Source organism: Fragaria vesca, linkage group LG4, assembly GCF_000184155.1.
Source record: "Fragaria vesca subsp. vesca linkage group LG4, FraVesHawaii_1.0, whole genome shotgun sequence".
Classification (NCBI taxonomy): domain Eukaryota; kingdom Viridiplantae; phylum Streptophyta; class Magnoliopsida; order Rosales; family Rosaceae; genus Fragaria; species Fragaria vesca.
Window position 1 is genome coordinate 4,938,232 of NC_020494.1, and position 11,627 is coordinate 4,949,858.

General features: G+C 39.2%; 2 protein-coding genes and 1 pseudogene across 3 annotated transcripts in view; 2 read left to right on the plus strand and 1 right to left on the minus strand.

The window, feature by feature from the left end:
• LOC101315142 overlaps positions 1–3,978 on the plus strand; it is a 17,222-nt pseudogene extending 13,244 nt beyond the window's left edge. Inside the window, exons 3-7 of the transcript XR_184567.1 lie at positions 611–618; positions 844–2,530; positions 2,828–2,881; positions 3,607–3,667; positions 3,779–3,978. The product of XR_184567.1 is annotated as a GTPase Der-like (transcript). The remainder of the gene's footprint in view (positions 1–610; positions 619–843; positions 2,531–2,827; positions 2,882–3,606; positions 3,668–3,778) is intronic.
• Positions 3,979–5,988: 2,010 nt separating this feature from the next.
• Positions 5,989–7,028, plus strand: LOC101315429. The gene is made up of 3 exons (XM_004297891.1): positions 5,989–6,489; positions 6,717–6,800; positions 6,939–7,028. The coding sequence occupies exons 1-3, from the start codon at positions 5,989–5,991 to the stop codon at positions 7,026–7,028; spliced, it is 675 nt and encodes a 224-aa protein (XP_004297939.1).
• A 1,063-nt stretch (positions 7,029–8,091) lies between these two features.
• On the minus strand, positions 8,092–10,209 carry LOC101290949 (probable RNA-binding protein EIF1AD-like). Its single transcript, XM_004297892.1, has 4 exons — positions 10,096–10,209; positions 9,070–9,149; positions 8,853–8,975; positions 8,092–8,308 (listed from the first exon to the last, which is right to left on the minus strand). Exons 1-4 carry the CDS (start codon positions 10,207–10,209, stop codon positions 8,092–8,094), a joined length of 534 nt encoding a protein of 177 aa, XP_004297940.1.
• Between the last annotated feature and the right edge of the window lie 1,418 nt (positions 10,210–11,627).

Genomic DNA, 11,627 nt, shown 5'->3' on the forward strand with positions numbered 1-11,627 from the left:
ATCTCAGAGAAGAATAGATCGCTTCTACGAACCAGAAGAGAACTGATGGTGACGAATAGAGATGATCGGACAAAACAATTGAATTCCGCAACTGATCAACGCCTGATCGGACTCTCTCCTGAGCTTTCCGGTAAGCAAAACGACGAAATTCCTCCGGCGAATGTCTCCGGCGACACTGTTCGTGACAGAGAAGAGAGAAAACAAGAGAGACAGTCGATCACGTTAGGTTTGGGAACTGAGATTTTTGATTTTTTCGGCTATTTTTATGGATGGGGAAGAAGGGTATTTGGGTAAAATAGGTAATGACAGATGGCATGATGATATTAGTTTGTCCTAATTTGTTAGTATTTGTCCTTAAATGTGTAAGATATTGTGTAAAGGATGTATTTGTAAGTTGAAATTTGATTAGTAACTAAACTGTAGTTTACTATTTCGTTTATGCTTTTTTCTGAACAATTTGTTGGGTTGCTTATTGATTGGAATTTTCGTTGCTACTTTGAATTGGCTATGTCATTTTGTGATTCTGAGATTGGGTTCGTACCAGGACTATAAAAGTGAGCCTAAATGATCAAAGTTCATAGTTTTGTTATTTGTCTCTGAAATTTTACAGGAACTCAGGTATACAGACATAACCATTTGGTATGTCTTCTTCATGGAGCTCACTTTCAGCTCAAAAGAGGAAGTTTGGCTATGGTCTTCTTCATAATTCACTTAAGAGTTCCAGTAACGTCGTCCCCCAGTTCTGCATACGGAGACATGGAGAGTTGACTTGCATTCGATCGTTTTCACCACTTCCTTGTTCTGTCACATTGGAATACCGTCTTTGAGTTGGATTCATGGCAGGTCAATCTCAGTCTTGCATCCTTGTATCCTTCAGCCTGCAAGGGAATTTTGCACGCTACATGATGTTGAACCTTCTGATACTGATTCTTGCAACGATGCAAGTGCTTATTTGGAGGGGTCCGATATTGATTCTGATGGTAATGTGGCAACATCGGAAGCTAGAGTTAAGTATGAAAAGCCTATAGATTTCACCAAAGTGAAAAAGAATCTTCTACCAACTGTAATTCTTGTTGGGCGCCCAAATGTGGGCAAGTCAGCTTTGTTCAATCGTTTGATCCGCAGGCGGGAGGCCCTTGTATACAACACACCAGATGATCACGTTACTCGTGATTTCAGAGATGGCATTGCTAAATTGGGTGATCTACGATTCAGAGTATTGGACTCGGCTGGCTTAGAAACAGCAGCTACTTCAGGTTCTATTCTTGACAGAACAGCAGGGATGACTGCGAGTATTTTGGCAAGATCTCAGTTTGCGGTTTACCTTATAGATGTGAGAGCTGGACTACACCCACTCGATCAGTAGGTTGGAAGGTGGTTGCGCAAGAATGCACCCGGAATCAATATTGTAGTTGCCATGAATAAGTCGGAGTCTCTTTTTGATGGTAGTGGGTCACTTGCTGCGGCTGTTGCTGAAGCTTATAAGTTGGGATGGGGTGACCCTATTGCCATTTCAGCTGAAACTGGACTTGGTATGCAAGACCTTTATGGGAGTCTAAAGCCTATGCTTGAGGATTATATACTGAATGTCTTAAACAATGATCAAAACACTGATGAGGGCAATTTCAGTGACGACAGCTCCTGTGAGGTTGAGGATAGTAAGCTGCCCTTACAGTTAGCAATTGTAGGGAAACCCAATGTTGGGAAGTCAACTTTGCTGAATACATTGTTACAAGAAGAATGTGTGCTGGTAGGTCCCGAAGCTGGTCTGACAAGAGATTCAATTAGAGCCGAGTTTGAATTTCAAGGAAGAACTATATACCTGGTTGACACTGCAGGCTGGTTGCAGAGAACAAAGATGGAGAAAGGACCATCATCCTTGAGCATCGTGCAGTCAAGAAAGAGTCTCATGAGAGCTCATGTAGTTGCTCTGGTCCTGGATGCCAAAGAGATCTCAAAGGCCAGAAGAAGTTTGAAGCATGATGAAGTAGTTATAGCTAGACAGGCTATTGAAGAAGGGCGTGGCCTAGTGGTGATTGTGAACAAGATGGATCTAGTGAAAGAACAACAAACTTGTGACAAGGTTATGAAAGCTGTACCTCAAGAAATTCAGACGGTTATACTCCAGGTTACTGGAATACCAGTAGTATTCATATCAGAATTGGAGGGAAGGGGTCAGGCAGCTGTCATGCGCCAGGTTATTGATACATGTGAAAAATGGTGTACAAGGTTGTCCACAGCTCGTCTGAACCGTTGGTTGTGTAAGGTTATGAGCAGGCATTCTTGGAAAGATCAGTCTGCTCAACCCAAGGTTAAGTACTTCACACAGGTGAAAGCACGACCACCTACTTTTGTTGCCTTTGTTAGTGGGAAGAAAGAGCTCCCAGATACAGACGTCAGGTTCTTAAAAAGGTCTTTGAAGGAAGACTTTGATTTGGGTGGAATTCCGATCAGGATCATGCAGAGGAACATCCCACAGAAGACTGCCAATAGCAATAGCAAGAGCAGCCAAATTACTAATAGGATGCCTGTTTAATGCTGCTCAGACAACACCAAATCAAATGGTTAGATGATTTTTCTATTCATTGTTCTACTTTTTATCTATTTCATCAACTGTAATTTCTCAATGCATTACGGTGCAAAGTGGATGTTAGATTATATTGCGCGTTTTTCCCCGTAAGTCCATTAGTACTGTGCTTGGATTCCAAAATATAGTATAATGTTAGCAAAACTCGAGTTTTGTTGTTTGTTTCCTTTTCTGGAAAATGATGTCTTCTATCCTCTTTTGAGTCGCTGTCTTATTTGTCTTTAATTCTTTCTGTGCCAGATACCAAACATGTCAGCAACCATGTCTTCACAATCACTTCTGCCACGAATGCAGGTACTGCCAATATGGTATCCTTTGCTTTGCCTTGGTGAATTAGTTAGAAAAATATGGGTGAATTGTTAGGGGTAAATGCCTTTGAGCATCGAATGAGATGCTCTTGAATTTTGGATTTTAAAAATCAGGTTTCAGACTAGAAGAGGGCCTCTAGGATTAGGAACCAGTCTCCTAAAAAAGTAGAAAACGTTCTAATCACTTCAGTCCGAGCATATTCTGGTGACGGACCGTAGAACAACATCATGTTCGAAATTCTGGGATTTGGAACCAAAGTCTCCTAAGAAAGTAGAGAACATTCTATCACTTCAGTCCAAGTCATATTTTGGTGACGGACCAAAGGACAACATCTTGTTTGAAATTCTGGTCTTAAGTTCTAAGTTGCTAATTACATTCTAGTTGATGATACGATATACGCTTTGCCCCTTCGCTGGTGAAGGACACCAACCTACAAGTGTATCACTCTGAAACTTATACCATACCATGGGCAAGTTTTTGGAGTCTTCACGGGCTTTTATTGATCTAATATAAATCACAACAAGAAGACAGAAGTTACCATTTTGTGACTTTTGAGTCTGTGACCTTTTCACTTGGCATGTTCATTATATCTTATCCGCTAATGTGTAACTTAATGATGGCTGTTTCATTTTAATGATATGAATTGCATAATGTATTTGACAATCACTGATAGAATGACGACTAAATGCCAATTTGATCTTTTGACACAGTTTGAATTGCCTGGCAACAATCCCCAGAGAAGTCATGCTTCCCAGATTTTGACCGACCAAAGTATGATATAAATCCTTTCTCTATCTTATGTAGGTTACTACGTATGCAACTCTTGTTCCTGTATTGTTAAGAATGTACAGCGTTTATATATTGTTGGCTGTTTGCCTGTAGTGTTTAATATGGGAGCCACAAATACTGGTGGCATGATGCCCTTACAACAGCAGCAGCAACAGCAGCATGGTTCACAAGGTGCATTTGGTAACATGGCGCAAAATGCTCAGAATCTTCAATCTAATATGGTACAACTTCAGGGCACAACACAGAATCATCCCAATTTTTCCCAACAGAGACAGCAAAACCAACAGCAGTAGAACCAATTTAACTTGTTTGTGCCGTATGTGGTCTTAAAAACAGTCCAATCACTTAATGTATGTTCTGGGGTTATATGGCTTAGACCCTGGCAGAGATGCATATGAACATTCGAGGTAAACATATGTACATAATTCTGACTTGGCTAGTGGGTAAAGCTTCTGTTTGATTTTAAGCCAATCTTTTGAAATATCTAGTCATTCGGCAGGAACTGTTTCCTCTGTCTCTCTCCGACACAGTGGTGCTTCTTTCCAATAAGGTGAATGTGGAATGTACATGGATTAGTCTGTACATTTCGTTTGTCAGTTTCATTTTGCTTCCATGGCTGCATACTGTTTAGAATCACATGCTAATTAGGACTGATTCTTGAGAAGTCATTCCATGGTTATTAGTCTGCTGCCCGGAAGCTAAACAAAATTCACAATCTCCTCACTCACTGTGGAATAGTGAGATCCATAACGTTGCTAGTTTTCCAAACTGCGAGTTTAATCGAGTGTTATCACAGAATTGCGATATAGAATTAGGTTTTAGTATCAGAAAGTAGCACTTTCCAGAGGACGACCATATCATGGTTTTGACTTGGAGGTTTGGAGCGGGTCATTAGGGAAATCAGAAGAGGAGACTTCCACTCTTTCAGTCCCCGGAACCGTGCTGGATAGTCACCCATCAAATTAAGGTCTTGGTCTTCTTGTCTTGAAGTAATGTACGTCGACAGTGGTGTCTAGCTTGGAGACTTGGACTGTGTCATGGTCACCTTTGGTAACCGAGTCTTGATCTTATGTGTTTAACCTTTTGTGTGAACCAACTAAGAAGAACATATGAAAAGTCTATATTTGATTATTTGCAAAATGCATGAAAAGTCTGTCCGTGTATGAATTCGCTTGCTAGTAAACATTACGTCTTAACATTTATATTGTATTACCACATTGGTGTACTGATGTTTGAACGGCGTAAATTGTTATTTTTCCTTGAAAAACATGGCAAATTGGCCATAATGATGCTTTGCCAAAATAATCATTTTGAATGTTCAGATCTAGAGATCATACATAATTGCGATGATTCAAGATGAGCTTGCAAGAGGAAGAATTGTGATTGAATCTAAGAGGGGGTTTCCGTCATTATTAGTATTTTGGCGGTCAATATCCTACTTAAAAGTTTAGATATGTAAGAATTAAGCAAATTAAGTCTGAATATGTGAAGTTGTGTCCTTGCGACCATTGTTGATTGAAGTTATGATATCATAGGTAAGTTAAACACATGTATACTCAAAATATCATTTCCCTTGACCTCATCGGTCTCCTCATCGCCATAGGACATTTTAACGGCACACATGAGATGTATGTTGTAAATGACTATATTTTAAAACACACACTAAATGTGTACGGCAAAATGTGTGTTCTAAAAGATATAAATTCTTACAGTGTCGATTGTTTAACCTTGGGGCGACATGGTCGCTCACTCGCTCATATTCCCGCGCCAATTCTCCTGGTAACAACTTGGTATAATTAACTGATTAAGACTCGGTATTACTACGAGTACATAGATTAGTGGATTTATTTTTGTCAAGTGGATAGTTTACTGACTGGTGCATGTTCAGGGTCGCATATAGAGTCAATGTCTTGAAACCCATAAAGTATGTTCGTCACCACTGGCTTCCGATCATAAGTCTAACTAGGCCTAAATTGGTTAAGCTGATCCAAGGAAGCTAACTACTTCTTTCAGGAGGACTTACACGACGCAAGTACATCGATCAATTAACTTTTAAGGTGAGATGAAGGACTCGACTTGATTCAAATAGCTATGAATTGAAGAACTTAACCAGTTAGATGATTTTGTTTCTATGTCTTGGACTGTGTTTTGAAGCTTTTATTTCAGGTCTAAACTAGGTTCATTTCCAATTAACAGGTGATTTTGTTAGTGACTGAACAGTCAAATATGTCATCTTCTGGATGCCTCCTTATACTAACAGATCGATTTCTGTATTAAAATATCTAGCAGTTAACTACATGGCAATGGAAGAACTTCATGCAGCTGCTTTAGCATACTACGAAAATGGCACTCAAGAGCTTCGGGATCTGGCATGGTCTTTCTTCCGATCTATCGACACGAACGGTGACGGTCATATCAGCTGCTTGGAGTTCAATGACTTCCTCCAGCAAAGCGGCTACAACTGGATTATTAACGACCCTAACTTCTTCAAACTACTCGACCGCAATGGCGATGGCGGGTTGGATTTTGGAGAAGTTATCACTTTCTACTACATCATTAAAACGAGGTACATCCGATGCCAAGGGTACCACTGCGGCGTACACCTCTGCGGTTTGTATTTCACTTGCGTTGCTTGCTTTGATGGGGTTCATGAGCATCGCCCTACGTTTGATCTATGTCCTGCCTGCTACAGCAAGCGAAATTACTATCACCCGTACCAGAACCACACTTACTTCTTGGATAATCATGTACTGCTGCGCTCCAAACGAGGCCTCTCTCCCTATGCTCGACCGGATCTCAGCATGGTACCTAATTATATTACATTCTCTATCAAATTTATGCAGGATAAATCAATAATCTGCATTCCATAACTTCCATATATGTGTGATAGCTCGTCAAGTACATATATGATATATCCATTCAGCTCAAAACGCTCATAATATCAAGTTGCTGATTTTCATCAAGTGTCTGTACAAGCATACTTCTGCCTAATCTCTTGAGTCTTTGACAATGCGGTTGGTATACAATGCAGGCATTCACTCCACCCCCGACTCCAGCGGTTTACAATAATACAGTTTACAATATCAATTACTGCATTGCTGCTGCACCTCAAAGGGTGAGTACTGTTGATCTTGTCACATGATTTCAACACAAAAGCAATGTGGTTGTTACATCGATCGCACACTTGATTCTGATCTAGATATTAGATTGATGATTTCTTTTTTAAATCTTTACTTCTATTATATATTTGCAGAATAGTTGGTTCCAAGCATTTCGGGCGTTTGATATTGCTCTTACTGCTGCAAGTGCGACTGCTGCGGTTACTAATTGTACAATCATGTAATGTAATTTCAAGAAATGGTTTATTGTTGGAGTTCAAATTCGGTGTCTCTCTGGTGATATCAGATTACCCGAAAATGAAAATATGGAGAATTGATTACGGATTCACGGACAGCCATTGGAGGATTTGATTCCGCCATTTCTTGTCTCAAGGTAGCTAGAGAGCTGGAGATGTAAAGAACAATACTTCTCCTTCGGCCTCAGTGAATCCATGTCACCAAAGATATAGAAAGTTAATTTCCTTATTAATTTTTGTATTTAAAGCAGATAGATGTTTTAGATTCATGGTATAATTACAGTTGAGCTTCATCGTTCATTATTGAAGTATATATATCTTCCTGTCCTGTCCTCTTTACATGCATATGGTGAGCTTAAATCGATCTCTTGTTTTTCTCCAAATAAATGACAAGAGTTTCGAATGAACACCCTAATTAAGATGGCCGTCGACATATCTGAACGATATCTATATATGAAGGCCAAGTACGTACGTTGAAGCTGCTAGAGAAACAAAATATAGAAAGTGAGATACCAAAGAGGTAGTTTTATTGAATGTGGAAGTTGAGGGAGTGCGGTGTCGACTTCCCTAGCGATATGATCGATGTAATAGTAGTAATGTAGTATAGTACATATCTGCACCAGGTTGCTGATATTATATGAAGGATGCGCAATCTTGATGACATGGCACCTATGCCAGCTTGTTGGATTACACAGAATAGTGTATTAGGCATGGCACCTATGCAGCTATGCCAGCTTGTTGGATTAAATGAATGATATATACACCCAACACTACAAAACCTAATCCAACCGGTACTTGTTTGGCAATCTCTGTCGTATACTTTTTAGACTGACATTAACTTGAAGGAGAAGTCTCACTTATGTGGTGGAGTTCTGCATAAATGTTTAGCTAGTACGTAAAAGGTGATGCATGGATAAATGTCATTTGCAATTGGCTGTCTGCATCTTTAATACATCATTTTGAATGAATACAGTCATTTCAACAAAAGTTAGGACCACAGATTTGTAAATGTCATATGTTCATTCCACATTTGTTTGTTTACAACAGTATTTCAAGAATCAGTTCCTGAATCTGTATCTGAATCCGATTCTTCCTCTGATTGCCATTCAGCCGGTCTCATCCTGTTCATGTTGGCTTCTAATGGAGGAAGTCCATCATCATCACTAGAGTCATCCTCATTGTCATTCGCATTCCCTTCTTGCTTGGAGGTGTGTCCCTTCAGACTTCCACATGGTTCTTCTGAGACCGTGGATTTGAAGATTTCAGGCCTACAATCAGATAGCCAAAAAAATGTAAGAACTGAAATACCAGCAAAGAAGAGCAGAGACATTGAGAGAATCAAGGGAAGACATATCTGAAATGAAAGAGGAAAAAAGAAGTGCACCACTAGGATGCCAATTCAATTGAACTATACTTCCTATAGCTACCGTATACGATCCTTAATATAATTACAGGTTAGGCAGAGAAACCACGTCATCATACAGGACTAAAGAGACCTTTTTTACTGCACATACTCTCACCAGTGAAAACTAACACCCTTAGTCTCTTAATGTATGAATTAAAGTAAAACTGAGTTTTCTACTGGAACACTTACAAGTTTGATATGCAGCAAAAGAAAGACCACCAAAATACTTCACATGCCATCGTAATATGAAAATTTTCATGCTACAAGCTGCATTTTACATGGCGGCATATACCCAAGTCACAATTAGTAATGAATCAATGATGCAACAAAAAATTTGGTCAGATAGTGGCACATGACATGGTTTTGCTGATTTAAAACTCATTTTGAGCAGTAAATAGAACACTCACCATTCTGGTGATTTCCGAAGTGCACGAACTTGTTCGAAAAACAGAACTTGAGAAACAATACAAGCCACTTTACCGCCTGATTCAATAACCTTGTCCTTCTCACTTGCATCAACCACAACAAAGCTCCCCGCCCAATGAAAAAAAAAAGTAACATAAAACATTGCCTTTCTGGGTACATCGGCACTAAAACCTTAAAACTAGTTCAGCTTTTGGGAACAAACCTTGTTTTATCCACATGCTCTTCGAAAACTTAGCCGGAAACAACGCCAAATATTTCTCTCCTTTTGCATCCATTACCTTCCGAGCAAGTAGATACACAATCAAACTCAAGCTAAGCATGGATTAACACATTGCCAAATCTCAATCGACTTCAATTTATCCTCATCCAGTCCACAAATTCAAGAACAAGCACAATATTTGAAGACACCAAACTGGAAATTGGGTTTTCCGATTTTCACTAAATCCCCTTATTTATAACAGTATGTAAATTCATATAGTCATATTCAAGCAACTCAGAGCTATCGATACAAACACACAGATAGCAAGGTAGAGATGAACTTCTTTTCATTTGTCATCCCATTTTGTTTGCAACCATAGACCTTAAATAACCAGATTTTGGGAAGCAAATCTTCAACGGCATTGCAACCAAATAGTGGTAAATGTCAAACTGTGATTTCACCGAAGCTGATGAAATGAATCTGAAAGTTAAGTGACTAAACAGAAAAAGGAAGACTCATGCTTTCAGTTTCTTTCTGTTCAAAGCCATAAACTTGATCAGTTACTAAAGAAGAAAAAGGTAAAGTCACACAGAGAAACATATGGTTCTGAAGCTGATTCCACGTATGAAAAACAGAGAAAATGGAGAACAAATCCATAACACAAATAACATAGAATGTAAAACAAAAAACAGTCTTCATCTTTTCATGAACTTTCTGCTCAATCAAAACGTAACCCAAAATGAGCCAAACCCAGTTCCAAAGACAACACAAATGCCTCAAAGATTGAACTTTTCCAAAGAAAAAGAACCCAAAAACATAAACTTTGATCCAATAACATAAAAAAAATAATAATAATAAATAAATAAAAGATAACCCAATCTCTTCAGAGAAGAAAGATGAGACCTGGACTTGAGAATGAGAGCTGCGTTGTAAGAATCCAAAGTTCAGAAATTGACCCTAACAAACCAAAGCATCAATCTTTACAAACCAAGCTGCAGATTTGACAAACTTAACTTCTTGATTACCTCAATGAGATTGGAACCACGTAGAGAAAGCACTTGCATTATAGAATGGCCATCGCTGAGTGTCAAGCTCTGCTCCTCCACGGCCCTCTTCAGATTCTTCCTTCCTCCTTTCATTGATTCTCTGTATATTCTATCAATTTTGGGAGTTCAACAAAACAACTTGGATGCAAAAATGAGCTGAAAATTACTGAAACAAAATCAAATTTAGATTCTTTAACACATCTCAAAATTACTGAAAATTTGAAGCAGGTGAGAAATACATAGTCTAGCTTCGATTCAAGCAGTGTTTAAGAGAAAATTTTCAATGGAGAAGAAATCCTTAAGTTAGAGGTGAGCCCTAATCTGAGTAAAGATTCGAACTTGAAGCCAAAATCGAGGACCCAAAATTACCTGAAGATGAAGAAGAAGAAGAGAGGGCAATGAACTCAGCTGCTGTGAATTTTAGGGTCCGTTTGGCGCGAGGTATAAAACCTAAAACCCTAAAATAACCAAATTCAGAGCCAGCCAAACGTAACGAAATGTCGCTTTTTAACAGAGACGACAATCATGTGGGCTAGGCGAAGACGAGGTGTGGCTAGGCAGTGACATGTAGCGTTGGGTTCTTTTGTTAAAGATTTGAATGAGTGTCAGAATTGTAATATCTTAAGTCAGTACATCGGCGTTTTCGGGTAACTTTGGGTCGTGCACATCTCTTTGATTCTTGATTCTTTCAAGTACTCCAAAGTGAATCGGCTAAATCGATCAAGTGTGTAATCCTTGACAACTAGGTATCTACAAAAAAGAGGGGGGTAAAACTGTAATTTAAAAGGTGATGGCAGAGCTGTAATTATGATGTAAATGGGGACAGAATCATCATTTCCAAAAAGAGGGACCTAGTTGTCAAGGATTACACAATCGATCGATCGATCGATTTAGCCGATTCACTTTGGAGTACTTGAAAGAATCAAAGAGAAGATGTGCACGACCCAAAGTAACCTAAAAACGCCCATGTACCGACTTAAGATTTTACAATTCTGACACTCATTCAAATCTTTAACAAAAGAACCCAACGTTACCTGTCACCGCCTAGCCACTACACCTCGTCTCCGCCTAGCCCACACGATTGTCGTTTCTCTTAAAAAGCGACATGTCGTTACGTTTGGCTGGCTCTGAATTTGGTTATTTTAGGGTTTTAGGTTTATACCTTGTGCCAAAACGGAGGGGGAGAGAGAGAGAGAGAGAGAGAGATCGTCTTAGAAAAGGAAGGGGGAAAACTGTAATTTAAAGAGAGATGACATGACTATAATTATGATGTAAATAAGGACATAATAATCATTTCGCGAGGGCTTTTAAACAGTGCGGCTGCTGCACCTTCAATCGTCTCTCAAAAGAAGAGGGGTAAAACTGTAATTTAAAGAGAGATGACATGACTATAATTATGATGTAAATAAGGACATAATCATCATTTCGCGAGAGCTTTTAAACAGTGTGGCTGCTGCACCTTCTTTACTATATAGGGAAATAACAGCACGCAATGAGGAGATTAATCTCAC

Coding starts and splice junctions, on each gene's coding strand:
- LOC101290949 (XM_004297892.1), bottom strand. CDS start 10,209: ATGAAAGGAGGAAGGAAGAATCTGAAGAGGGCCGTGGAGGAGCAGAGC. Junction 9,150..10,095: donor GTGGTTCCAATCTCATTGAG/GTAATCAAGAAG, acceptor CTTGCTCGGAAG/GTAATGGATGCAAAAGGAGA. Junction 8,309..8,852: donor CTTCGGAAATCACCAGAATG/GTGAGTGTTCTA, acceptor ATCTGATTGTAG/GCCTGAAATCTTCAAATCCA.
- LOC101315429 (XM_004297891.1), top strand. CDS start 5,989: ATGGAAGAACTTCATGCAGCTGCTTTAGCATACTACGAAAATGGCACT. Junction 6,490..6,716: donor CTCGACCGGATCTCAGCATG/GTACCTAATTAT, acceptor TATACAATGCAG/GCATTCACTCCACCCCCGAC. Junction 6,801..6,938: donor TTGCTGCTGCACCTCAAAGG/GTGAGTACTGTT, acceptor ATATATTTGCAG/AATAGTTGGTTCCAAGCATT.